This window comes from Centropristis striata, chromosome 3 (assembly GCF_030273125.1).
Source record: "Centropristis striata isolate RG_2023a ecotype Rhode Island chromosome 3, C.striata_1.0, whole genome shotgun sequence".
NCBI classification, from domain to species: Eukaryota; Metazoa; Chordata; class Actinopteri; order Perciformes; family Serranidae; genus Centropristis; species Centropristis striata.
The window spans coordinates 13,140,457-13,168,229 of NC_081519.1; the positions used below are offsets into that span (position 1 = coordinate 13,140,457).

Sequence of the window (27,773 nt, forward strand, 5' to 3'; positions counted from 1 at the left end):
CTCGTCTCCAGCTTCCTCTCCACTGGTGAGGTTCAGATGTTTTAGGAAACTTCGCTGCCAAACACCTCCAACACCAGCGGGGTGAGCTGCATGCTGTGCTCCGGCTGGAAGGAGAGCGAGCGGTACTGTTTGGAGTGCTCCTCGTTGAGGCTGCGCAGGTCGGCCAGCTTCTGGATCATCTTGGCATAAAGCAGCTGCCCGCCTGGGTGCTGCAGCTGGATGTAGGCCTGCAAGGTCTCAGACAGTCGGTCTTGGAGGGCTTCGATCCGTGCATGATCCTGCACACCTGGGCGGTCTGCAGGAGGGCAGAGGAGGGTTGTAAGATATTTAAAGGTTGTTTCAAAAGCTAGAAATCAAACAAAATTAATGTTATTGAAAACTGAAGCTTGCAAAGTTGTGTTTAACCTGCCAGGGAGATTGGTTAGAGCTTTGGTTTGATTGTTGTTGTTGATTTGTCTGTTTGTCCCTTTTGTGAGAAAGGTATTTTTTCTGCATTCATGTAATGTTGTAATAATCAGAAAAATTAGGTTCTGATCATATTACATGGCTCACCCGATTTGCTCTTTGTTATCAAACAGCTATTGATGTGATGTTTAAACGCAGCAATAAAAAGGGTTCCTACGCCTTTTCCAACATCAGGTTCCAAGCGCCCTTCATTTTGATTTTCACTTTCTTTCTTTTTTTTTTTTTTGCATTTTCAAGCATTTCCAGCAACTTACCACTCTGGACTTTTACATATTATAAACAGTGCATATAGTATACTGATTATTTTATTATTTTCATGGCAGCTTTCTACAGATGTTTTAAAATGTAGAATTAGACTTTGTGTGCTTCATAACCCTTATTTCAAGCAGTTTATAGCAGCCATTCTTAACCTTGGGGTCGGGACCCCAATTGGGGTCGCGAGATGATTTCTGGGGGTCGCCAAATCATTTTGGAAGTCAGCTCTGTCTCCACTGTGTTAAAGTGTTCATGTGTTAATGTGTTTTAGTCTTTTTGGTCACTTATTGTCTTTTTTTGGTCATTTTGTGTTTCTTTTCTGGTCATTTTGTGTCTCTTTTGGTCATTTTGTGTCTTTTTTGATCATTTAGTGGTCAATTTGTGTCTTTTTTGATCATTTTGTTTCCTTTTTTTGGTCATTTTGTGTTTTTTTTAGTCAATTTGTGTCTTTTTGGTCATTTTGTTTCTTTTTTGGGTCATTTTGTGTCTTTTTTGGGTCATTTTTTGTCTTTTTTTGGTCATTTTGTGTCTTTTCTGCTCATTTTGTGTCTCTTTTAGTCATTTTGTGTCTTTTTTGATCATTTTGTGGTTAATTTGTGTCTTTTTTGGCCATTTTGTTTCTTTTTTTGGGTGATCTGAACTGTGCGTGTGAAATTCTGTTCAGTGAGCGGGGGTCACGGACAACATGCATGTTAAATTGGGGGTCGCGATTCAAAAAGGTTGAGAACTACTGGTTTATAGGACCTGTAAGAACCCTAATTCAAATACATGTTGTTTCCGAATTACAACTTAAAAGGTTTATCATCACACCGAAGTCAGAAAGACGAAAATAGAATCATCTAAGGAGCATGTGAATGCACCATTGGCCTCGGCAGAGATCTGGAATTAAATTTATCCCACAAAACAATCTTAGTAGTCTAATTGTAAATTAGCTTAAAATTGTACAATCTTTGTGTGTGTATTTCTACTGTTCCAGTCAGGTGGTTTGCTAATTTTAGATCAGGGAGCATTTCTAATGAATAATGGAGGTATCTCATATACACACAGAGGAATGCAAATATCCACTTAGTTACACATGCTTGCCTGCATAACTATAGATGCATAATATATGTATCTTCAGAAAATGCATACCATGATGTCCACATGAACACATGTTCAAATAAAAGCTAGGAAGACACAAAACCTCAATGTGTTTTTGTTGCCTGACAGATGTAAAAAAAAAAAAAAATGCTTCAAATAATCTCTAATCAAAATATATATGTTGATCTTTTGCCAAAAAAAGCTACAATGAATAAATCCTCTACTGGGAAAGAAAAAAAAAAAGCAAACGTCATCAGTCATAAACAATTCATCATGACCCTCTATATGTGCCCCCCTCCCCCACACAGTCAGAGCTATACGGTACCTGGGGAAAGCAAGCAGATGGCCATCAGCAGCACATGTTCCTCCTCCTGCAGGTTGAGCTTCTTCAAGCCCACCTGGAACTTCACCAGCGGCTCGAGCAGCTCCAGAGTGTGGCCCGCTACAGAGGACGCAGCACATCATTACTGTGTGTGCAGCACATAGAATCAGCTCCATACTGTATCATAGAAGAAAAGGCCCTCCAGGGAAGGTTACCATCCCGCTTACTCATTAATATTTCACTTTGTCTGTTGGAATCATCTCTGGTGAGGATTTTTTTTTCTGGCATGCTGTGCATTTTCAGGTTTATCTTCACTAAGAACTACCAGCTAAGAATTTCTTTTAATCAGCAAATTTTAATTTGGATGGCTGTACATGCCATTTCTTGGAGGGGGGGCGTTGTTTTTATGTGGATGCATAAATGAGAAGTTTGCATTGATTATTACCACTGTAGCTCCATTTCCTTATTGTATGGCTGGTGCTGTGTATCGAACCTCAATGCTTCCCGAGCATTGACTAAATTGTGCCTGTAGCATGGAATATGCCTTTTAGATTAATTTAGCTTTGTAATAAATATTTATTCTAATTGAATTATTACAAAGTATACAGCAGTTTTCCAATACAAATGGCGAAAATCACTGGCCCAAAACTGCATGTGGTTATCATGAAGTGTGCATGCATGTAAAGGGAAGACTCATGCGTGCCTATAAGGCCCATTTTCATTCAGGTATTTTGTGATATTTTGTCATTTAGAACAAAATATCGCAACATGGTTGGTACCAGACTCCTTAGATCTTCTAGTTTCATATGATAGAAATGAGTTGCATAAAATCACCATGAGGAATTCCTTAGGATGTTGTAAGGATGTTTTGATCTTTTGCTTCTTAAGTGTTCCCTTATACGCTGCTTGAAGGTCTTTAGAAACCCTTTTCATCTGGATTTTTTTTTTTTTTTTTTTTAAATAAAGGAACCCATAACAGTGTCTTAAAAGTGAAATAACTTAAGACAAAGGCTGAATTTATAATGATTTAAGAGAGAAGGAGAGACCAAAACACATTTTCCAAACCCATGTGGAAGAGAGTTAAACTATTTTTTTTAATACATGTATATATTGATATTTTATTACTGCATAAGCAAACACATATGCATTCCAGCCATGTTCATGTCAATGATTAAAGTGATATTTTAAGAAGCACACAACAGAGCTGCTTCTCCTGATGCAGAGTCAGACAGTGGTTGTTTTGTGTAGTGAGCAGGTCAGGAGTGACATTCTTTGGTTGATCCCAGAGAGAGGGCTCTTGTTTGAAAGGCAAATGAAAGTCTTGCCCACAGGGGCCTCCAGGGATGTGTAAGACTGGTTTTGCAGAAAAACGTGTATTAGCATCCTTTGCCTATGGGTGTGTACACAGGCAAATGCCTGTAACCTTTTCTGTACACCCTCACTAATGACCTGGCCACTATCTTAACACCAAGCTGTTTCCTTCAAGCTCTGAATAGAAGCGTTAATGTGTAACGTGTGCGTCTTTTATTCAGCTATCAGCTGAGCTTAATGAGTCGACCTGCATGCACATGCATACACATTAGCTATGCTTCACAGCACTCAAGACGGTACACGTGGCAGAGTATACACTGACCTTTGGTGACATCGCTGATCTGGTATTTAAAGTCAGGCCCACCGCAGCTCCAGGACATGTCTTCCAGGTTGAAGCTCTGATTTGAACGCAGCATGATCACCTCAATGGCGCTGGACTTGAGCAGCGCAATCTGGTCCTCGGCCGTCAGCTCCCTGCAGGGAAATATCACAGTTATAGATCAACATATAGTGAATTATAACATAAAAACACATAATCGTGTATTACCTGCCCAATTACTGCTACAAATCATAATCATGATTACTTTGGAGAATACTGAGATCACTCATTTTCAACACGATTACTCCTTGATGCTTCCACTGAACACTTTTTTAAATGTATCTTTTTCACAGTGCCTTCTCTTGAACTTTAAATATAATTCAAGTAAAAAATAAATAAAAATAGATACCATTTAGAAACCATTAGATAAATACATAGAAATACATTTGACAGATGCATAAGTAACACACATTTAAATAAATAATCTACAAATAATACAAATTAATTTGATCTAAAAAAAGATAAATTATGTCTAATATTAGTGTACTTCCACAAAACTAAAAACTAAAAATTAAGAACGTAATTATGAAGCGGTATGCAACACAATAATTGTTCTGTTTCATCATAGCTGAAGGTCAAAATTCTTACAGTGCTGCATATTTTTAATTTCGCAGGAAAGTGATACAGCAACAGGTAAACAAGGAAAGATTTACACCAAGAACCCGCACATTCTGCGTGTTTATGTCAGTTCATCGGTTTTATAATTCATTTCAAAAGGTTTGGCTTATCAATAGTTTACTGACTGCAGGGTTCAAGGTCGGTCACAGCCTTCAAGGTTTATCAGATACATGCTGAGCAGGAAGACAAAAACATCCAAAATATTTCTTTCTGTTTGCCTCCTCCTGCTCTGATGAGTCCCTGTGCATGGAAAACTCATCTGATAAACATAAATCAAACTATTGCCGTTTTAAGCGTCATCACTGTCACGGTAAAAATCCTGCATCTGGTAATGTTATGACATTCCCTTAAGTGTTTATAGAATTAAACTAGTGAACTAGAAGGAGACATGAGCTGAGACCTGCAGAACTTCAGGGGAGGTCTGCAATGTTTTTCAGGGCTTAAGGCAGCCGATCATAAGTGGACACACATTCCAACGGTAATCCGACCACGTCCATCACTCGCTGCCAGTGGGAACGACAACTTTCAGGAAATACAGGCCCCGACTCGTTTTAGCGCTGACTTTGGGGTGACCCCATAGACACAGTGTTTGTCCCTGTCAACACACTGAGAGACAAACACGCTGGAAGGCAGCAGTTGCCATGTGAGGAAAAAACAATGAAAAAGCCTTGGCCAGCTATTGTAATTAAGCTTTTACAGCCACAAACATGTACATGCACAGGGTTGTGTCTTCCGCGTGAGTATTTTTCAGCTCTATTTACTCTGCTCTGTTTTCAAGGTGAAGGAACTGCATTCTCATTCATATCTTTGGAGCATCAACCTTGAGCCATTCAACCTTTTAAACAAAAGACATTCTTCCTGTAATGGGTGTATGTCACAAAATATGTGATCGTCCGATAGACAACCTGAGGGTTTCAGGTGACTGTTTGGTACTAGAGGAGTGTCATCCTTTAGAGGTTAGACAGTCACCTACTAATGCACTTAAAGGGCTGAACTTCACACTGACAAAAACAACCATGGCAAATGTATAACCTTGTCCAGTGAAGATACAACACAACATAAAAACATTTTCCACAATGTGTCAGCTATCTGTAATATACAGTCCATCAGTAATCTGTGGCCTTTAGACTACAGCCAACGCTGTGGCACAATATCGACTAATCAGGCAGAAAAACAACTAGGTGTACAAAGGTTTCGATGCACATTTAGGTTAAGAGTCACTCAGAGACATGTAAATAAAAAATACATGACAAAGAGTTCTGAAAATTCTGTCCGTACAGCTTTGTTTAGGCAAATATTTTATTTTGACAGACGTCAGTTTTTGTTTACTTGAGCTGGTCTACTCTATAAAAACAGAAAATCTGATCAACAGAAAGTCCTCTGCAAAGCTATAATATACAAAGATGCTCAGAAAATATGTACTTTGTCTCCGTAGCCCCTTTCACATATGCAGTTCATCCCTGAAATGTTCAGGAACATTTTCTGCATGGGGTCTTGCGGGAGCAGGGATGGATATTCAGGAAAATCTGTACTGGCAATTTCCCAGTTCAAGACCTAGTAACACCAGAGAAAATGCTGGTACGGCTGTGCAAATGAAAGCAGTAACATTACAGAGACAAGCAGGTAAAGAATTACATCAGACACTTTCACAGGGAGTGAACCTATCACCAGATGATGCAATCCTGCCATATATTCTTCTTGAAGTTTATACCAGTAATTTACTGGGAATAAGATGTGAAAAAGTCTATAGTTACAGTACAGCCAGAACAAGACTGAATTAGCAACATGTCAACATTATAATTATATCTGCTAACTAACATGTTTTCTTGCCGTACTATATTTGTCATTGTGAACTTGGAAAGACTTTTTTTTCCAGCCCAGGAGTCAAATTCTCTAGATAAGGCGGCATATTTTTTCCTGGCTAAAATCAGTTCTTAACAACCAATGAAAAGTGACGGAGAAAAACGTGTTGATAAAAAAAATTAGTCAAACTGGCATTCGAGTGTTTTGATATTATGTCTATGTGACCTCAAACTGGTGTTGAGGTTTATTCATTTTCAGAATGGCTATTATCTGAAATATAAATATGACCATCAAAATCATTGCAAAACCACAGAACCAAACATATTTCAAATACATCTGCATTCATCATGCCAGATGTAAGGCCTTGGATAGAATATAATTCCTTACATCGTCTTTGTGCAGCATGGTGCTGCAGAGGCTTCGTGACAGAAAGTAAAAAGTCTTTCATTCAATAAGTCCAAGATTGATTGAGTTCCTGAGTTGCAGCTAATTTAACATTCATGATGTTCTGTGCAAACATATGTTTTACTGCACTCTATATGTGCCTTTTTCCTGATATTCCTGTATTTTTATTTTGGGATCTGACCACTATGTGAAGGCAAATTTTCACATCTGTGGACACTAAAGTTCTATTCTATCTGGGATGCACAAACACACACACACACACACACACACACACACCAAATTTACTCTTAAGTTAGACAGTGCTGCCCTTTCTCACATGTCCTCTGCCAAACTGAACCCTCACTGTCTTCTACTCCTGCTTGTGGCCAAATCCAAACTCTGCCAAACTGCCAAAAAGGTCAACATCATTCGATCCATGAAGATAAACCAATCAGGAACAAACCAGCTAGTAAAGCTTGGCTGATCTTTTATTCCATTCCATGACACACACACACACACACACACACACACACACACACACACACACACACACACACACAGACACACACTCACACACAAACACACACACCTACCTGAACCCTGGGATCATCTTGGCAAAGCCAATGACCTTCTGGATGCTATAGGAGACCAGGTCAGCCAGGTGGGGCAGCATGGAGAAGCTGGATCCCTCCTCCTCGCTGGAGTCAGGGCTGCTGCCCTGCTCGTGGTACATCATCAGCAGGTTGTTGAAGTTCATTTTGGTGTCTACAGACTCTGCAGTGAGCAAAATGAAGACAGCAGAGTGGAAATTAGGCAACAAGTGAAGACAGAAGAAAGTAGAAGAGCAGTGATCCGCAAGGCATAACAGTGTCACCCTACTCCTCCATGAATAGAACCGAGAGAAATCATCGAACAGAGCGGGCTTGTTGATGGAAAAGATCATCTGAAAACACGCGAGTGTCAGGTCAGTAGGAGTGAGATGAAAGCATAGATGACAGCTACGACAACATGTGAAGCATGTGGAGCTTGCTGGGGTTGTTTTGAGTCGTTTGCCTCCGCTGAGTGTTGGCGGTAGGCCACGGGACCGTGCCCCTCGCTGTGTTTGCTCCATTAGTGACTGATGCATTAATGAACTGATGTTTGCTAGTAGGAGTCAGGTGTCTGAGGGGAAACAGGTTATTCACAGAATTTCCACTGGATTCTAGGTAAAGCAGCGGAACAGATTATACACGCCAACATGCAATCTGCTGAACTGTCTTTAGCATTAACTCTTCTCTCAAAACATGTGACAATTGTGTAAGATAGTTTCACTTTCTGTTGATTGGTACACTGTTTTTTATTAAATAAGTCGGGTATAATTTTAGTAAGGTGACACATATTGAAACAAGGAAGAATTGTTTCTACGTGATTTCTACAAAAGTGCAAATGTGCTGGACAAATTAGTTTCATTGTACCCAAGACAGTCACTGTTTTCCCTTTACTTGCTTTAAGGGAAGTTTCCAAAGTATGCGTCTCTTACCCGGAGAGTGGCTGAAGGAGTCAGAGGAGGCATCAGACAGAGAGTGGAGAGAGGCAGCTCTACTGGCGCTACGAGTCACTGGGCCCTCACGCACAGGAGGCTAGACAGCAGAAAAGGGCACATTTAAAGACACTGGAGGATTTTTAAACAAGTCTAGCTACCAAGAATGAAAAAACAAATTCATAAGCCATTTCATTGAATATTGGAATATTTTACAGTGATGCGGTATAAAATTGCATCTTCTTTCACAATCCTTTTTAACAAACAGTCGGCCAAGTTTTATTCATGATTCTGATTTTTAAAATACTGAAAAGCATTTTTACAGAATCTATGATACAGAGAACATTGCTCAAGTTTATTTAGAAATAGTGTCAACAATCAATAGAAATTTCTAAAGACGGCACAAAAGCAACAGGGAGTTGGAAGAAAGGTGTGGAACTACTTCATTAAATATGATAATGGAGGTAACAATGCAATACAGTGCATATATTGTACAATGTATAATCATGTATATTAATGTTAAATATACTTCAATTAAGTTATTTGTTTGATTAATCTGCCTTTAAAGTACCTTTACGTATGCATATCGGTGCACAGTCCACATAGAAAAACTCCCATTCCAGCTAAAACATCTTTTCTTTTTTATATCACTAGATTGGCTGTCAGTTTGTGAATTATCTTTTCCATCTCACAAATTACATATTGGTCGAGCCCGAATTTCGATGTTAGGAATAAACACCTCTGAAATGTGGTGAATAGTCTTATTAATGCAGGAAATGTAAAGACTGGTCTAACAGAGCTAAAACTCTTCAGTCAACCTAAACAATATCAGCTGTATTTCTATTCTATTTGAGGTCCCATGAAATGTGTGAATGACTGTGAATGTTGACATAAAGAAAAGGATAACTGTACTGGGTAAGACACAAACCCTGAAGCGGCAGAAGTCAGAGTAGGAATCATCATATGTTTTGTGATGCGCCTCCACCAGCGTGGCGATGACTTGACTCTGTTCTTCAGTCAGCCGGGGTCGCCGCGCCTCCTTCTCCGCTTCACGCTGGGCTTCCTCGTCCTTCCTCCGTTGAATCAAGTCCTTCTTCCTCTGCACTTCCTCATCCGTCAGGATGACTGAGGATGCAAATGTAAAGAGACAAAGAGGGTTAGAATGAATTACACACCCACAAAACAAATCTTTCACATATACACAACACGCACACACACACACACAGTAAAGCTTTTAAAGCTTTTCAGTATGCACTTGTGTTTTACATTGTGATGAGAGCTATGTCAATGTGCTGTTGGGTGGTGGAGGGGGGGTTGTTATTCTCTGGAGGAAGAGAATGGGAGGGGACGGGTCCATATGGAGACCCCTGCTGCAATGAACAAGTGAATGCTTTGTCTTTGTTCTGTTCGCTCCTTGTTGTTCTAACCACTGAATTAGCTCAGAGAGAGAGAGAGAGAGAGAGAGAGAAAGAGAGAGAGAGCGAGAGAGAGAGGCAATGTAACAATTTGAGAGGGATCTAGAGCCTGAGAGAGAGAGAGAGAGAGAGAGAGAGAGAGAGAGAGAGAGAGAGAGAGAGAGAGAGAGAGACACACAGAGAGAGAGAGAGAGAGACAGAGACAGAGACAGAGACAGAGACAGAGAGAGAGAGAGAGAGAGAGAGAGAGAGAGAGAGAACGCTGGGTCTCAACAACATGCTGCTGTTTTTGCAACAGCAACGCCATTGGCCCCCTCTCGGCGTACAGTAAACCGCAGTGTCGGTGCCACCACTCTTGTGGTATTCCCAGAAACACACAAGAACATTCAGCTGGAAGTGAGAGGCCTTTGCTTGAAAGAGGCCTGAGGACAATATCCGGATATTTCAGGAGAAAACAAGAAAAAAATGTACCTGCTATTTACAGCCCATGAAAATAAACAAGACCGTGTGGAAAGAAGAGGCCTTGCTAGATTGTACATAACAGCAGGTGTTTAAACTTCAGATGGAGTACTCTATACAACATGGGGAGGCTCCACTAGTTCAAACAGAACATGTCAACACAGTAATGGGGGCAAAGACCCAGAGATATTTGACCTCAGTCCAAATATTACATAATATATACAAGAGGGACAGTAGGCCCCCAAAACTGCAAACAGCAGTTGTGTAAATTTTACTATCCATCAAAAGAAAAAAGAGAAGTAGAGGAAACGTTATTTACAGCAGGTTATATTAACGCCTGAATTGTTGTCGGAGTCTAGGACATTTAAAGTGTTGGCCAACCAAGACAAATGTCAAAAACTCCAATTACTCCAAAAGGGGTTACTCCCTATTTAAATAGATGCAGTAAATCACACAGTATTGCATTGAATACATAAGCGTAACCTGACATACTTACACTCTTTCATCATGCCAATGTCCACACAGCGTTTCAGCCTGCATGCCTGGCAGTGGCGCCTGTTGTCCTTGGTGATGGTGCAACTGCCGTTAAAGGGACATGTGAAGGCGGCCTTGCGCTTCATACTGCGCCTAAATAAATTGTATACATTTCTATTAAAATACACACACAAACACTATATATCAGTTTATAAAAACAAATTCAAATAATTCACTGAATGGAACTGTGTGTGTGTGTGTGTGTGTGTGTGTGTGTGTGTGTGTGTGTGTGTGTGTGTGTGTGTGTGTGTGTGTGTGTGTGTGTGTATGTGTGTGTGTGTGTGTGAACATGTTTGTAACTGCACTGATGTGAGGGGAAAGAATCTGAATTTAATAAATATAGCACAGTGCACAAATAATATTCAAGGTACAACTGGATAAATATTTTTGCACTTCTAAGCCTGGGACTAAGTGAAACAGCATAAATATGGACGAGTGCCAAAGAACCCAGGGGTAAAAAAAAAGATTCTTGCCAAACAGTGACGCAAAGCATCGTGATTTAGTTAGTGACGGAGAGTGCATATGATCATTTATACACAGATGTGAGCAAAAACACACAGATAAGGATTGTTAGTGAGAGTTCAAACGAGGGCCAGCTGAGAGACGAGGAAGAAGCTTATTAAACATCCTTCTTTTTCATCCTCTCTCTTTAAACATCAACACTGTCGAGGGGAACCAGCGTAAATGGGCGGATGCATCAAAAACACACACAGGCTCGCACATTCATGACTTGCTCCAGTTTTGTCTTTAGTTTAATTGGAAACTCATGTGTGTATCAATGAGCCGACAGCAGCCAAGGCATTGACTTTAGGACGGAGCTCATTTGTATTCACTACCTGCTGCTGGGCATTAGTGTGATCTCGGATGTTGTCAGTGGTTTTCTGCGTGTTATTATGCAACTGTGGGTGGTAATTATACTTAATGTGTGTGTGCTTGTGTGGGTGGCCATTATATACGCAAGTTCAGACCTGTGTTTGTATGCTAATGTGTACATGTGTCAATAACTTGGCTGTCGATATGCTGCTCTTTGTTTTCATCAGGGTGATATGTGGAACTTTGCTGCTGCACAAAGCCTACTTACTGCGTGTGTGTACATTTGATATGTCAATCAAAAGTATGCTTTACGTCAGGACTGTAATCTCACAAATGCATTTGCGTACCTGAAAAAACCCTTGCAGCCCTCACAGGTCATGGCGTTGAAGTGGAAGCCTGTGGCTTTGTCACCACACACGCCGCAGATCCGCGGCACGTTCCTATCAAACTCATCAGGGGCCAGGGTGGACGTACTCACAACTGTGGACTCCATCACTAAACAAAGAGAGAGCAAATGGAGAATGACAAATAAGAAAGAGGGGAAAAAAAGACAAATGAAATCATCTTCTAGTTATACAAACCGTTCACTTGCTCTATAACTCAATAAGAAAAAAAGAGGAAAAACATGAATCAGGCTGCCAACTTCTAACATCTGAAGTATATTTAAGAATATTTTCACAAATTCTAATCTGCTCAGTGTTGCACTACGCAAGATATGCGAGAACTTAATATTAAAAGTAATCTAAAAATGACCTTTCATCATAATATTTTCAATTATGTGATTATGTTTCAACCGTCATCTGTTTTCTCTTATAAAATTGCTGCAAACACGCCAAGTGACGCGTCTCTTTTCACCTGTCTCCATGTCAACCAGACAGTGTCCCTTTTTCAGGACATATTCAGGTCCCCAGTCTCCCCTTTGGAGGTGAACTAAACTCCAGTGTTTTTGTCCAGGGGCGAGGAGCTGTAGCCATATGAATCAAGTGGAAAAACTCTAGTTCCACTCCAAAATGCTGGATCTGGGTTACATTTGATTACATAGTGCTGCGAGTATCTATTTCACTTAACGGCCTCGCGAGAGGAAGGAAAAAAAAAAGGCATGTCACCGCAAGGCTAGCATCCTCATAAACAAACAATCACTGTCCTTTTCACAAAGCTCCTTTCTTATTCCCTTCCTTGCTTCCACTGCAGAGTGAGAGGAGCAAATGATGGAAGGAGATGAAGGGCCACGGGAGGGGAGGGTAACAAAACCGATACAGACCTCAACAAACTCACAAATCAACAGCCAATGAGGTGAGGGGCCCGGCTGAATAATTTAAAATGTTTTGACAGATCACTCCATCACTCAAGTCTAATTAAAAAAAACACTCTTCCTGCTAAAAGTCTCACATACTACACATACTCTCACATACATAACCTGCTAAAACTCTCACATACTCACATACAAATGCAACAATTGTGTCCTTATTTGTTTGCCTTTATTATTATGAAAGGTCAAAAGAAGAAAGGAAACAGAGGATCTTTTTAATTCTCCACTGCTGCAGGCATCAAGGACAGCAGTGACTCAAGCCTCTACAGTGTGTTGACTATTTATTTCTCAGCACCACATGCTTCCATGAAGGACATTTGATACAACAACCGTTACGGTAAAGTGAAACAGTAAATACGCACACAACTGGAAGGAGCACCATCAACATATTTGTGAAGGGAAATCGCCAGACAGGTTTAACCGAAGTCTTGTAAACAAGAGAAACAAAATGACCGCAGAGAAACTCCTCGGGAGATAGGAAACCACTTCAGACTATCAGTCTCATCACTGAGCTCCTGAAACAGTGAGCTCTAGCCAGCTTAGCACAAGAAAAAACAAATGTAGTGTACCTTGACTGACAACTATAACATTTTTGTTGCTTCCAGTGAATATTTATGATCACTCTACAAACACTGTTTTGTCCGTTTGTTTGTCTCAGTGATCAGCTAGTTTCTTTCTTCCACCCACGGCCTCACATATTCCCTATACAGAGTAAATAATGAGTCAAAGGCATAGAATGTATTGGATGCCAAAATTGAAGCCAATGCAAAGAAGCCTTAAGCCTGAATTCCTTCTAATGACCTGCAGGGGGCGACTCCACTGGCTGCAAAAAAAGAAGTCAGATTGGATAGAAGTGTAAATAACAAGCAACAAACTCAGAACTTATTGATCTAACAATGATTCAGCCTCCGGGAGCAATGGCTAAAATTTGAGGGGTTCGGATGTAGCCAGTGAAGACTCGGAGAACAAATATCTGGGCCAAGACTTCCTCTTCTGCGTGTGAATCATTGTTTACAGTCTAAATAGGAACTTGAGAAACAATGAAGGTGGATGTGTGGAAGTAGCCACTAATAAAAAGCTAAATCATCGTCAGACGATAGCCAATTGGTTTAGAGATTGCATTTTAGCGAATGTTTTAGTTGTGGCTTTTTTGCTTTCCACAAAGACGGTTTCCCAGCAGTCAACCAAAGCAATACTACCAGAACACTTCCAAAATCTTGACCCGCTTTCTACAGATTCTGCATTTGTTCTCATTTGATTTAGAGCCTCAATAAACATTTTTCTAATGAGTTTATGATCGCAATCGCTTCTTTCAAGTCTTCTTCAAGACAGCATCAAAATCAGAAAGCACTAATCATGCTGTTCATTTTGTAAATTATGGTCCCATTTAGAGCAAAACAGACAATAAAGCAGGGGATGCTTTAGGGCAGGGGTGTCAAACTCTGGCCCGCGGGCCAAATTTGGCCCACAGTGTAATTTTATTTGGCCCGCGAGTCAATATAAAATTATTATATTATTATTGTAAATGAATGACATTGATGTGTTTTTATTTGAAATTAGATTTTGCATGTCTGCACAATCTAGTTATATATTGTATGTTTATAAGCGTTGCTGGTTCCATATTTAATGTTAAAGCAAAACATGTTTGGTATATATTAAAAGGTTTATTTGTTCAATGTTGGCCCGCGATTTTATTCAAGTTTTAAATTTTGGCCCATTGTGTATTTGAGTTTGACACCCCTGCTTTAGGGTGTGGCTACCTTGTGTTGACAAGTCTCTACCAACACCACCTGTCAGGTGCAGTCTAGTTGTTGGTATAGGTTGGCATACAAGGTGTCCTCGGGTTCTCAGTCAGATTCACCCTCTCAGCCAAATAAGGCCCTTCTGGTCCCAGAAAAACAAGATGGTGAAGGCCAAAAAGCCAAATTTGAATCTTTAGAACGATATTCTATAATCCAATGGGGTACGTCACAGTGCTACACCCACTTCTTTTATACACACTATAGTCAGAGGTCCCTCAGTACAACATACAGGCTATGAGAGTTGTAATAATTGTCAGTCATATAACACAAATGTAATGTTTTCATGACAGTGTTACAATAGCGTTTATCAATGGACACATCAAGATAAGGCCTCCAGGCTCGATACTATACAATAACACTTACCACTTAGAAGATATAAAATGAATGTGCACGAGTTTTACATTTCACGCACTCACACTCCATGAAGCCTACATAATGTGAGTAACCCTGCTGGCCAAGACTGTGAGGCTGTTTCGAGTTTGTATGAAAGCAAGATATTTCCAAATAGTCTGTTTTCTGCAATTGGGCTTCACCGAACATACAAGGTAGAAGGGACATGGTTCCAAAATAAAAAAAAAAAATCAATTTTACAGGAAAATATGTAAGGTCAGTCAAAGACTCGCTGACATGACTGCCAATCTGTTTGTTCAAGATTAGTTTTCAGCGAGAATGGTGTTGTGATGGCCCATAAACACAGAAATCACCTGCAGGTTATGAGAGAGAGAAAAAAGCCTGATGGCCGTTCTCACTTTTTAAAAAAATGAGACCTTCTGGTGTTTGGGGAGCTGACACATGATCAAAATACAGAGTACATCTATGACCAAACAGAAAAAGTGAAGCATCTACAGCTGGTTTAAATATATATAATTAGTGTTTTGGCATATCTACAAAAGCATTATTGCTAGAATGTAATGTAACGTTACACAATACTGACCAACATAAATGGGGCAGCCCTTTATGAAACATTAAATCTGTTCTACTGCATGTCGGCAAACTAATCCCAGGAGGCATTCACACTCATCACTCATTGTGAACCAACAGAAAAAAACACCCATTTACCTTACCATATCATCAACTGATCAGTGAAGTCAGTCCTCTGTGATTGCATTCAGTCCTGACAGGCCATTACACTAAATGCACAGTAGTATTGAGAGAGCACTAAATAATGCATGAGGTTATTAGACCAGATCTGTACTCATTCCTGTCCCAGGCACGCAAAGCCAGGGAACAGGTTTTGAGCTTTAGGCTTCTACTGAATGTCTCATTCTTCATATACATATTGTGCGTACGTCATTTGGCAGCATCAATCAAACCTGCCATTGCAGTAATATAGCAAGATATTAGTCAAATCTCATGTGTTGCGCTGGCGTAAAGCCTAAGGATAAAATAGTTACACTGTGATTTCTGATTAGCTTACATGGTCAAGCGGAGCTCCAACTAAATATGCTTTTTGTTTTTCACCGGTGGGTATAATTAGTGTGCTTGTAGATTGTAACTAGACTATTTTACCAATTAGGGAATCGCTACCATGCTTTTTGAATAGTCCATTGCAGCAGTGGGGATAGTGTTGTGCATTTCCACCGACTGTATTATTTTAACAAATTGGAGTTCAGCAACTTTTGGTGCAACTGTTTAACTCCAACCTGTTGGAACTAAAAACTTCTCAGGTGGTAAACAGATTTCTTGCTCCCTGCAAAAAGCCGCAGCACATTTTTTTGGCAGAAATACAATGTTAAAAAAAAACTGAGCACATGGTGAGACACACTCTGATGCAAAAGGGGTTTGAGATGTTTCTAAGGATGCTTTACTATTCTGAGTTGGTCACATACACTTTTTTTCACGTTTTCTCACCCAAACCAAACCAACTGCTAACATGTTAAGCATTTAGTGAATGTGCCTTCTGTCCAGTTCAGCAAGCTTTAAAGCCATTTCTGGCAAATTTGTGATTTTGGACTATATAGAGAAAATTGAATTGAAGTGAATTTTAAAATACCTGCACTGAAACAACAATATGAAAGTATTCCACAGCTTGATAAAAGCGTAAGTAACTCTTGAAGCTAGAAATAAAGCAGATATTGTTTTAAAGGGCAATGGCTTTTATAATAGGGTGACCATATTTTGATTTCCAAAAAAGAGGACAATCGGCACGGCCTCGAGACACAAATTCAGACATGCTTCTCGGGGGTTGATGAACATGCTTTATTATGCTTCAATGGTGCAAAATTAACTTCTGTAATAAAATAAAATGAAATCTGTAAAAACTTGTAACAAAATAACAGCTCTCGTAGACTCTTTTCAAATAAATGAATAAATAATATGAAATAATGTTCTAAATATGAACTCTTCTGTTAGAAAATCTAGCTTCAACAATATATCTCTTAATAACTGCAATAAGATAATTAATAGAAGAGTCTCACAAAGATGCTAACTTAACAAACAAAAAGGATCTATACTTTTCATCTTTAGTTGTCTTTGAGCTTTGAGATCTCCAGCACCTTTATTAGACACTGAGACATATGTGCCAGCATTGCACACGGTGCACTCCGCCTCCCACCTGTCCCGACCGGGACGGTACGTCGGAAAAAAATGTTGCAGTTCATCTGTGAAGCTGCACTTACACTTCGGCATTTCCCGTGCAATGCTGCTCCGCTGTTCGATCTGCCCTCTGTCTGCTCTGCTCTCTGTCTCTCTGTGTGTGTGTGCGCGGTGCTGACCCGCCCACAAGTAGCCTCTTGGTAATTACGTCTCGCAAAATTGTGTGCAAAGCGCCGGTCAATTTACGTGCACGTGTACTGGTCCTATGAAAAACAGTGAACACTGGACATTTTCGTGAATTTATAAAACCCGGCCGGACGCCCCGGACAGGACGCAAAAAGTGGACATGTCCGGGCAAAAGAGGACACTTGGTCACCCTATTTTATAATTGCTTTAGGATCCAACTTATTTTTAATTGTTTGACATAAAACTGAATGTTAGCTGGGACTCAACCCCTTAGTGTTTTGATCACAACATATTTTTGTGATGCACACAATCTATTGATATCTATTGATTTAAAAAAGAAGTGAGAATGAATATAAAATACAGATGTGTTTCAGTTTAGGGGGTCAAACTGTGGAATGGACTTAATAATGGGTTGAAACTGCGTAGCTCTCTTTTGGGGGTTTAGGAGAACTTTAGAAATTTGATTTTTAAGATGTACATTATATAGCCGAATTTGAAGATAATTCATTCATTCATTCATTCATATCTATTGACAAACTTATTCAACATCTAATAAACAATGAAAGGGCTGCACAAAGAATAACTGATGACTCTGTTGTTGTCTTTGCATTGCATTTCATAATAGTATTTTTTTTTGTCTGATGAGGTTCACAGTTCTTTAGATGCTTCAGAAATTCCCACCAGACTAGAAGGACATTTGGAGAGTGCAGACCTTCACCAAGGCCAAACACATTCTCATAATGCTAATGAAAATGAAAAATAACTTGTGTATATGCACCGTGATTCTGATCAGCTTCCTTCAATCATGCTACACATTTCCTCAAAGTTTAAAAAAACAGTTAACCAGTAGTTCTTCCAAAGTCCTGCTGACAAACAGACGACTAAACCAAACTAAAAACAACTACAAAAATCAACTTCCGACTTTTTGGAATTACTTTTACATCTATACTACTTCAATCCTTGGATTTTTGGTCATTACAGGTACACTACCGGTCAAAAGTTTTAGAACACCCCAATTTTTTCAGTTTTTTTATTGAAAATCAAGCAGTTCAAGTCAAATCAACAGCTTGAAAGGGTACAAAGGTAAGTGGTGAACTGCCAGAGGTAAATAAAAAAAGGTAAAATATAACGTACATTTCAGAATTATACAAGTAGGCCTTTTTTCAGGGAACAAGAAATGGGTTAACAACTTAACTCTATGGAGTCTTGGGCTATTTTGTCCATTTTTTGAATTCTTTTCATGTCTTTGTAAGTAATTTTGTGTCTTTTTTTGGTCATTTTGTGTCTTTTTTTAGTCATTTTGTGTCTTTTTTTGTCATTTTGTGTTTTTTTTAGTCCTTTAGTCCAACATAAAATGTGATTTTGAATCTTTTTTTTTACTTTCAAAACACTATCATGCTCAATCAAGAATTTTAAATGTTGCAAATGTGCATTAATTTCAGAGTACACTGAGACATTAAACTGCATCATTTTCAATTAAATTCTGGAAAAGTTGGTGTGTTCTAAAACTTTTGACCAGTAGTGTATATTAAAAATATCAGAGTCCACATCAATTAAAAACATTGTAAGCAAAGACTATTTAATAGTGTATATCACCAAAACAGTTTAAAAAGGGACGGACACATTAGGAGCTGCTATTGGTTGTGACATTTCATCTACGTCAACAAGCTTCAAGTATACAAATAGACCTGGAAGATCTAACATAGACAATCATAGTCTGCAAATGAAGTAGTAGTCCTTGTGAAGTAGAGAGCTACTGAGGGGAATTAAGATAGCTCATCTCAGCCACATGACTAGTATGAGTAGGAATAAGCTTACACCGGCTGAAGGAGACAAATCTCTAAAACATGAACAACTTATACCAAAGCTTTAACAGTCTCCACACTGTTTTATGTAAAACATTTTCAATCTCGGACGTTGTCTGGGGTTATTATTAAATGTTCTCTCTCTTCGTCAAAACAGTGTAAGTGAGTGATTTCACTGCTTTGTACTTGAACCTCTACATACTAGGGGAGCAATGATTCATCATATTAAATTCAAATTTCGATTTAAAAAGGTCACGATTTCATTCAAATTTCGATTTTAACAATTTTTTTCTGTCCTGGCAGCTTTGCCATTGTCGAGTCTCGAGTTTTATGATCAACAGATCATTGGTTTTATGCTCTGAAACTGTTCATTAAACTACATTTCTCCGATCAATTAAAAAAATCTGCAACATGGTATCATTTGTGATATGTCCACTCTACACTCACCGCATCACTACTGGCCAATGGTGGCGCTTCACCTCCTAATGCTGTACCCCTCCCAGAACTCCTGCTCCTCTCCGTCTCCCTCTCAACTGTCTCTCTAACCTCCCTCCCTCTCCACCTTCCACCTCTATCTACTCTACTCTACTGTTGATACTGTTGATCTGCCCTGTACAACGACATCTATTGCATGTCTGTCCGTCCTGGGAGATGGATCCCTCCTCTGTCGCTCTCCCTGAGGTTTCTTCTTCTATTTTCCCTGTTAAAAGCTTTTTTTCCCCTTTTTTTTTTTTCCCTGGCCGATGTGAGGGTCTAAGGCAGGGGTGTCAAACTCAAATACACAATGGGCCAAAATGTAATTTTAACTTGAATAAAATCGCGGGTCAACATTGAACAAATAAACCTTTTAATATATACCAAACATGTTTTGCTTTAACATTAAATATGGAACCAGCAACGCTTATAAACATACAATATATAACTAAATAGTGCAGACATGCAAAATCAAATTTCAAATAAAAAACACATCAATGTCATTAATTTATTAAATAAAAATTAAATAAAAATCGTATGCCTCTTTTCTATTTGCATCCTTCTGATTTAAATATCAAAATAAAGTTTTTCAACAGGTTAATACATTTAAAAATAAAATAACAATAATAAATCTAGTATTATCGGTAAATGCGCCGTATAATACCGGCAGGTCAGCTTATATAGTACAATAATATAATAATTTGGTATTGCCTGGCGGGCCAAATAAAATTACACTGCGGGCTAGAGTTTGACACCCCTGGTCTAAGGACAGAGGGTGTCGTACCATGTATAATCTGTAAAGGCCTTTCAGGCAAATCTGTGATTTGTGATTTTGGGCTATATAAATAAAATTGATTTGATTTGATATGGCTGCCATATTTTCTTGGAATGTACTGCAGTATGGCCACATGGTCATTGTTTTACCTCTGGACTCATAATGTTATTGAGTGTCACATGGTAGTCATGTTTTTACTCTGCTTATGTGTCCATCACACCTCATTGCCCACATAGCTTAGATGAACTCTCCTCTATTGCCCTCTGTATGGCCGTTTTGTGTCGGAGAGAGGAGGTGTCAGGCCTGAGCAGCGACAGCAGTGTAGGAGGAGAGAGGGATTCAGGGAAGAGGCAGGCCAGAGAAGGGTGGTGGGGGAGAAGGGATGCTGGAGTGATGGAGTAAAAACAGATATATACATAGATACAGTGAATAGGGGAGGGGTGACCTCTTTGTCACAGTGGCTTTCTGTGTCACAAGGCATGCCTGGCTGGTTGATGCGGCGATTAGAGAAATAGTGTGAACAGTGAGAAGCAATCAACACAAACAACCTGGTTTTGTTATCTAAAAAGATGGCTAAAAATACACTGTCATAAACCACTTCAATTACAAGCTAAATATAAATAAACGTCTCATCTCTGACAGCTTCTCATCTTGAGTGGTATCAGGGGAAAAGCTACTTCCTATTCATGCTGGAATGACATTTTTAGTATGATTTATCTCTGTTGGTGTTGCTTTACTCCCTTTTTTTCTTAAAATCAAAAAACTGATTCTGGTGTTATGTGTTGATTGTGTGTGTGTGTGTGTGTGTAGTCAATGAAAACCAATAACAACTACCAACAATAAAAATGTATGAATGATAAAGATTGGTATAAATGTAGTAAATGGAAATAGTCTAACCTTAAAATAGGAAAATGGAAATATTTACATACTGTTCCATAAACACAAATGCCTTGTTTTGTCTGACCAAAAGTCCAAAACCTATTAATTAAGAGATATTCATGTACAGTGATACAAAATGGAAAATGGAAAAGGGAAGCAAATCCCAACAAGTGAGAAGCCGGAAGAAGGAAATATTTAGCATATTTAAATTTGATTACCAAGAATAAGATAGGTCGTCTTTTTACTTATTATTATTCCAGCTCTAATAAAGATATTGACAATATGACAATTATTTACAGATAGGAATTGACCTACAGCCTTTTGAATTTGAAATCACTTTTAAAAACCCACGTTTTAAAATTAGCTTTTTGCTGATTTCATTTTTATTTTATGACATTTCACTCTGTTTTATTATGCATGTAGTTTTTGGCTTTTACAACCTGGATTTTTTTTTAATTTTTTAGATAAAGGGGCACTGTGTAAAACAAATAAAACCTGAATGCATAATATTTAGAATTTGAGAGTGTATATTCAAAAACAAACAGAATTGTCTCTGTACAGTTATATATCAAAATGGATTAGCAAATGACTGCATTCTGTTTTGTTAAAATTTTAAATAATGTCACACCTTTTTTTCCAGAATTGGATTTAATTGGAATCTGTATTTATTGTAAAGCGCTTTGTAGTTGTGTTTTGAAAGGTGCTGAATAAATAAAGTGTTTTTTTTATTATTTCTTAAGTTGAGAGAAAATTGTTCACAGTGTAAAAAGGGGACCGTTTGAGACAACTGAATCATTCTTATGTATAAAGTAATTGATAAGCTCATCTTATTTATCAATGGATAAAAAGAAAGAAAAGTGATGTGTACTGGGCGCCTGGGGTTTGGGCGTCTGAGTGCAGCATCAGTGGTCAATGAGCAAGAGAGGAGACCTGCTGTAATTATGCACAGTACCGCAAACTGACTCTAGCTTGTCATTTCAACTGGGTGGTGAAAGCTGCAAAATAAAGACATTACCCTAATTTTGGTGGCAAAGCTGGAGAAGAGGATAGGGAGTTTCCCTTTCTTTTTACCCAACAAACTAGCAGAGGGTGAACAAGTGCTACTTAGCATTCGGTGGAGCAGTGACTCATCTTTTCCTCCTTTGATTTATTCACATCATGGCTGAAATGACACGCATGTGTCTCATAATCCAGGGACCGACGTTAGAACTGCTCCCAGGTTGGATTTGAAGACATGGCACTGTCTGCATAAGCTTTAATGCTTAACATATGATAGATCATCAATTCTGAAGATAAATAGTCAAGTGCTCTTGGTGGTCTGTACTAAATAAAGATCAACGTGTCTGAAAACCACACTTACAACAGAACATCTTTTATAACCTGAGACGAACCTTAAAAACTCCAGCGATTAAATATTTATTGCTGAACAGCTGTCCAATTTTTAAGTCTGTTAGAGTTGAACGCATATCCCACCAAAGTTTGCATAAAAAGACACAACCTGTGTCACATTTATTAGTGTAAATTGTTTGCACCATCTGCATCCCAGTGTCCCAAATGAATATGTCTAACTTGCACCTTCTAATTAGTTGACATTAGGTGTCAATCAGTGCAAAATTAAGTCTCGACTACAGATGGTGTGAACCCCAGAGATGGGGAGTCAAGACTTGTAAATAGTAACACTTCACGTCGATGATGTTGCACAATGAGCGTTGTCTTTAGAATGTGGCAATCCATGAATCTGTGCATTACTGCTGCAGTTTGAGCTGCTGTGAGATATTCATACAGGGATACGTGCCAAGGTGGACCATGGCAGGAATCCAAAACCACTCATAAGGTAGCTTATTTCCTTCTGTTCTACTCGCAATTTCATTTCAAGCTGCAGCATTGTCCGACCATGTGATTACCAAACAGGAGAGTGGCCATTGGTTTTCTTTGTCAGGTGCCCTGCTACTTACAGAAAAGACATAAGGGAGACCTCAGCTGCAAAAAAGATTTGGACCGCAGCCCAGATGTTAGATTAACTTTCATCAAAGTCAATATTAAGTGATTATAAAACCCACCCTCCACCAACGCCCACCATCTAACAAAACTAATTAAGTGGTGCCATTAGTGCCTGGGCGTTGAAATGAAATGTGATTGAGGAGGGGGCAAGATACAACAAAGTGGCTAAGGAGGAGGATCCAGACAGCATTTCAAGGAGGGATCATTTAACTGCACACAGACGTGCAGAAGAGAAAGGGGGGAAAGCGGGAAATAAAAAACCTCTGGCATCACGTCCCAAGAATGTCAGCAATGAGCTTACAGACCACATCCCAACACATAAGAGTCAGAGTCAGAATCACATCCAGACCTATAACAGCACTGAAGGAAAGAGAGGGATTGCTGTGGAACGCCTGAGTGGGAGAAGGAGGCCCTGTCTGAGAGTCCAATGAGCATCCTCTGTCTACATCACATGACGCAATCCCACAAATGGTTCTGAAATTGTTCCATGCTGCCAAAAGTTTCTCTTAAAGGGGAAAAAAAGAGAGAGTGCGAGAAAAAAAGGAGAGAGAGAGAGAGAGTGAGAGAGAGAAGACAGGGAGAAGTTGTGGAGAGGGTTGGAGGGAGAAAACATAAGGCGATGTGTTTTACTGCATACCTCGGGCTGGGTCACTACGAGTACAGAAGAGACATAAAACAAATCAGATCTGGAATGACCCGGGCTGCAGAGAGAGCTGGGCTACAATGGAAACACATGGGCTTGTAATTCACACACAGAAGTACATCCAGGCTCACAATTACGGCAAGAAAAGGGTGACAAATGGAAATGTAAAGGAAGAAAACAAATACCTGGGATTCATGACAGAAGAGGTTTTAATTCATGTATATTTGGTGTTGGAGAAATTGCCTTAGGAAAAAAAACAATACATGCCGAGAACAGATAGGAGAAAGAGAACAATGGACAAAAAGAGACAATGTGGACCTAACAACAACAAAGTAGACAGTCTGTAATGCTGCTAAACAACTGGCTGAGCAGACTAGTCCAGTCCTGTCCCTTCGCTTCCCTCTCTCTCTCATTCTCCCTCCCGCAGCCTCCACGGGTCTATCTCATGCTCTTTTCCGACGATCACACGGAGCATGTTACAGCAGCAGTAATAGCACATGACAAGGTGACCTGTGCCCCACACAGGATGGGCTAAACTGGGGTGGAAGGGGTGGTGGGTCACATGTCCCGTGTCCAACCTTATGGTCTCTGCACCACTCCCCCCCCTGCCCAGGCCCCAGCGTTGGCCTGCAAGGCGAGAGAGAGGCAGTGACGGCAGCCCGCCCCCTTATGCTGGGCCCCTTGCTGGACTCTGGAGAGGGGAAAGAGACGAGGCAGGGAGAGGCCCACTCAAACACACACTGAAAGTCCTGTTTATGTCTATGCCGAATTTGACAGAGAATGCACATTCTCCAGCACACAGAGTCGTGCATGCAGAGAGCCAACTGGACAGAACCGGACAGGCAACAGACATGTGGGTGAGGTGGGTGCAAATGCACTTAGCCCACAATTCAAAGTTATATAACCTCCATAAAATGCTGTCACTCTTTCAGGAAATATTTCTAATTCAAACTTAAAGAAGTGACAGAAAGCCTTCAAAAATATGGGAAAAACATAACTAAAATGTAACTCTTAGTCCAGTTCAATGAAATTATTTTTTTTAAATTTGGATGCTCTACATATCAGACTTTCATTTTGTTTCCAGGTAATTATGTTTTCTGCATGACGTTCGCCTCATATACAACAAAATATGACCTGTGTGGTGCATCTGGCCTAGAATCCATTAACCACAGCAGGTAATTACGGACCTAAAGACATTAGGGGGAACTTAACACTTCGTTAGACTCGAAGGCAACTGAACATATGTTGCAAATAGCACGTATGTACAGAGGTACATACAAGTGGGTCTCTTTAGTTAAGTACAGCGGCCTCTTTCTTTCTATAGGGTTACATGTGAGAGGAAGCGACCAATTACTGTAGTCACGAAAGGGGGTTGGGGGTGGGGTTTTTCACTGTACAGGAGACCTAATGGACTGTACCATCACCACAGCACACAGCTCCATGAACAACCTGCTCCAGTTAAAGTCAATAAAGACACCAACAGAGCCCATGTCGTATGTTCTCACTGCATGCGCACTCAGTTCTACTGACAAGAAAATATTTATTGATAAAAGCTGAAGCATATGTGGCTCTCCTCTGCTGGGTCTGTCCCAAAATATATAGGCTTTCCTGTAAATTTTACCACTAGATGAATTCAGCACATGTGACGGTTGACTTAAAATGCACCAAGTTGTAGAGAAGAGATACAGGCGATGAACAGCTGACACAAAAACAACATACTACCTGATAGGTTTTCAGTGTTAAAATGTAAACAGAAATGGATAGGCATGAGAATTATAGCACTAAGCTCACTGGTGGAAGGGGAGGTAGGAATAAAGAAATGTACCCCTTGCTGTGAGCTGAATTTGGTCCGTTTCATATTTACTTTGAAGTGATGAGCAGCGGACAGGGACGAGCTGGAGGCCGTTTGAATTTCGGAAGTAAGAAAGATAGGACGCTCGTGGTAATTAATGATGTCATTATCTGCCAGTGACTCTGTTTTCCCATGACAGGGAAGTGAGTTGTTCATGTATAAAAATATAAATAAGTTCAGATGTATAAATAATTCTATCAAGTGTGTTTGTGAAAGTGTAAAAATCCATGCTCGGATGAATTACTGTTCATGAATTCACTGTGTGTTAGATGACAAGGGGGCTGAATTCTGCACTGATTAGATCAGATCAACACAGCTTATCGCTCTCTGTCATGTGTTTTTCAACACAATAAAAACAGTGTTAGTAAAGGCGACTAACTAGCCATGTACTTAATATCAATTATTTATGGGGAGAAATTTTCACTCTGTGGTTAAAAAATGAAATCATCTCATTTGGACAGAAACACACCCAATACTGAAATAGATTTTATTGACAGATTTCTTTTCAGTGTTGTGGTGTTCAGTACAAAGGGCTCTAGGTCAGGGCTTTTCGGTTTTGAAAGGGTTGAGCTGCAACAAAAAATTATTTTGATTATAAATTAATCTGAGGATTATTTTCCCAATGAATTTATGAATATTTTGGTGTTTAAAATGTTAGAAAACAGTGGAAAACATCCATGCCTGGTTCAAAAGTCCAAGGTAATTTCATTAAATTATATAAAAAGGAGAAAAGCAGGAATCCTCTACAACTGAGGACTGAGGAAAATAACATCTTTGCATTTAAAAAAAAATCACTAACAATTAATTGAACATCAAGATCGGGGGTGATTATTTTTCTTTAATTGACAAGTTTACTATTTGTTGCAGCTCTATAAGATGGTGGCTGATTTAGATTTAGATTTGATTAAGCTAAGCAAAGTATGAAAAAAATATGAACATTTTCAATTTTAATCAATTCTACAGTTTACTTATATAACATTATTATATTGGGTAAATTAAAAATTGCTCATACATTACTAAATGGCTTATTCTGAAAAGATTTGTTGTGTGTGTGAGAGTGAATGTGTGTCAAAGTATCATAGTTGTGAAATCCCGAGACTGCACCAATCCCAGGAAATCTGTGCAACAATGTGTAACTTCAAAGCAACACACGTTATAACTTCATTACATGCTCATAAACATTTTCACAGTGTATGTTTTCAAAGGACTGCATGCCATCAATATACATGAGTTGTAGTTATGACTTGGAAGCAAAAGAAAAATATCTCACCTGAGGTTTTAGCATGCCCTTGTACAATAGGTAAGACTTGAAACCTTTCGTCAGTTTATCCCAAGTTGTTAATCCTGTTCAATACAAAAGCAAAATGGCATGTCGCAAGTCACTGAGTGGGCCTCGTACCTGACCTGCAGTTACTCTGTTTATGTAACACTTTCAACAGCAACATACACTCAATTGTAATCATCATATATGGCAGTAAAGGCAAGCACGCAGGCAAAACAACAGCTTAAACTGTCCTAAACATTTTTCTTAGGTGGTCGTACGCTACATAAATTACAACAACTTCAAGTCTCGACTTTAGCATTCCTCCTGTGCATGCGAGTTTCATACCTCAGCTCAACTTTTCCCCATCAAGACCGAGTTGCTTTTAATCCTCTTTAGCCGTGTCTTCAGTCTTTTGTCGTCGTGTTCATGCTCTCGCAAAGTGTATCCCCTCCATGTTGACTGGGTGGGCTTTCGCTTCTGAGGAGGGAGGATCGCGTTGTACTACGAACTAAACTCGAAAAATGTGAGGAGACTTGGGGGAGAAAACGTCAAACTCGTACGCCCTTCCAGACGTTGGCTCACACAGCAGCAGCAGCAGCAGCAGCAGCGCTGGTAGTAGCTAACGTTAGCGTGGCTAGCTGGCTGCTTTAACCCTAAAACGCGGCACCAAGTTCAGCCAGCTCAGTACCCGCGCTGCGACCGCGGCGAACCAACATCCAACGACAAAATGGTTGAGACGAAAACTGTATTTCACTGACGGATAAACGTACGCACTAACATGAAGAAAACTCAATCACACCTACGGTAGTCCGACGTGAAATACCCCTCCTTCTTCAGGACCCAAATAGATGGCCATTACTTTTTGTTATGCACCGCCCCCTCTCCAGGACC

The 27,773-nt window shown here is 39.6% G+C and overlaps 1 protein-coding gene across 1 annotated transcript; it reads right to left on the reverse strand.

Moving 5' to 3' along the window:
- Positions 1-27,736, reverse strand: LOC131968527 (vitamin D3 receptor B). The gene is made up of 10 exons (XM_059329448.1): positions 27,228-27,736; positions 26,889-26,962; positions 11,705-11,852; positions 10,507-10,637; positions 9,065-9,261; positions 8,137-8,236; positions 7,211-7,391; positions 3,756-3,907; positions 2,126-2,242; positions 1-295 (listed from the first exon to the last, which is right to left on the reverse strand). The coding sequence occupies exons 3-10, from the start codon at positions 11,848-11,850 to the stop codon at positions 42-44; spliced, it is 1,278 nt and encodes a 425-aa protein (XP_059185431.1). The 5' UTR covers positions 11,851-11,852; positions 26,889-26,962; positions 27,228-27,736; the 3' UTR covers positions 1-41.
- Positions 27,737-27,773: the final 37 nt, after the last annotated feature.

Excerpts from the sequence above, each read along its gene's own strand:
- LOC131968527 (XM_059329448.1), bottom strand. The coding sequence starts at position 11,850 with ATGGAGTCCACAGTTGTGAGTACGTCCACCCTGGCCCCTGATGAGTTT. Across the intron at positions 10,638-11,704 it reads GGCTGCAAGGGTTTTTTCAG|GCGCAGTATGAAGCGCAAGG; the intron begins GTACGCAAATGC and ends CAATTTATTTAG. Across the intron at positions 7,392-8,136 it reads CTCCTTCAGCCACTCTCCGG|AGTCTGTAGACACCAAAATG; the intron begins GTAAGAGACGCA and ends TGCTCACTGCAG.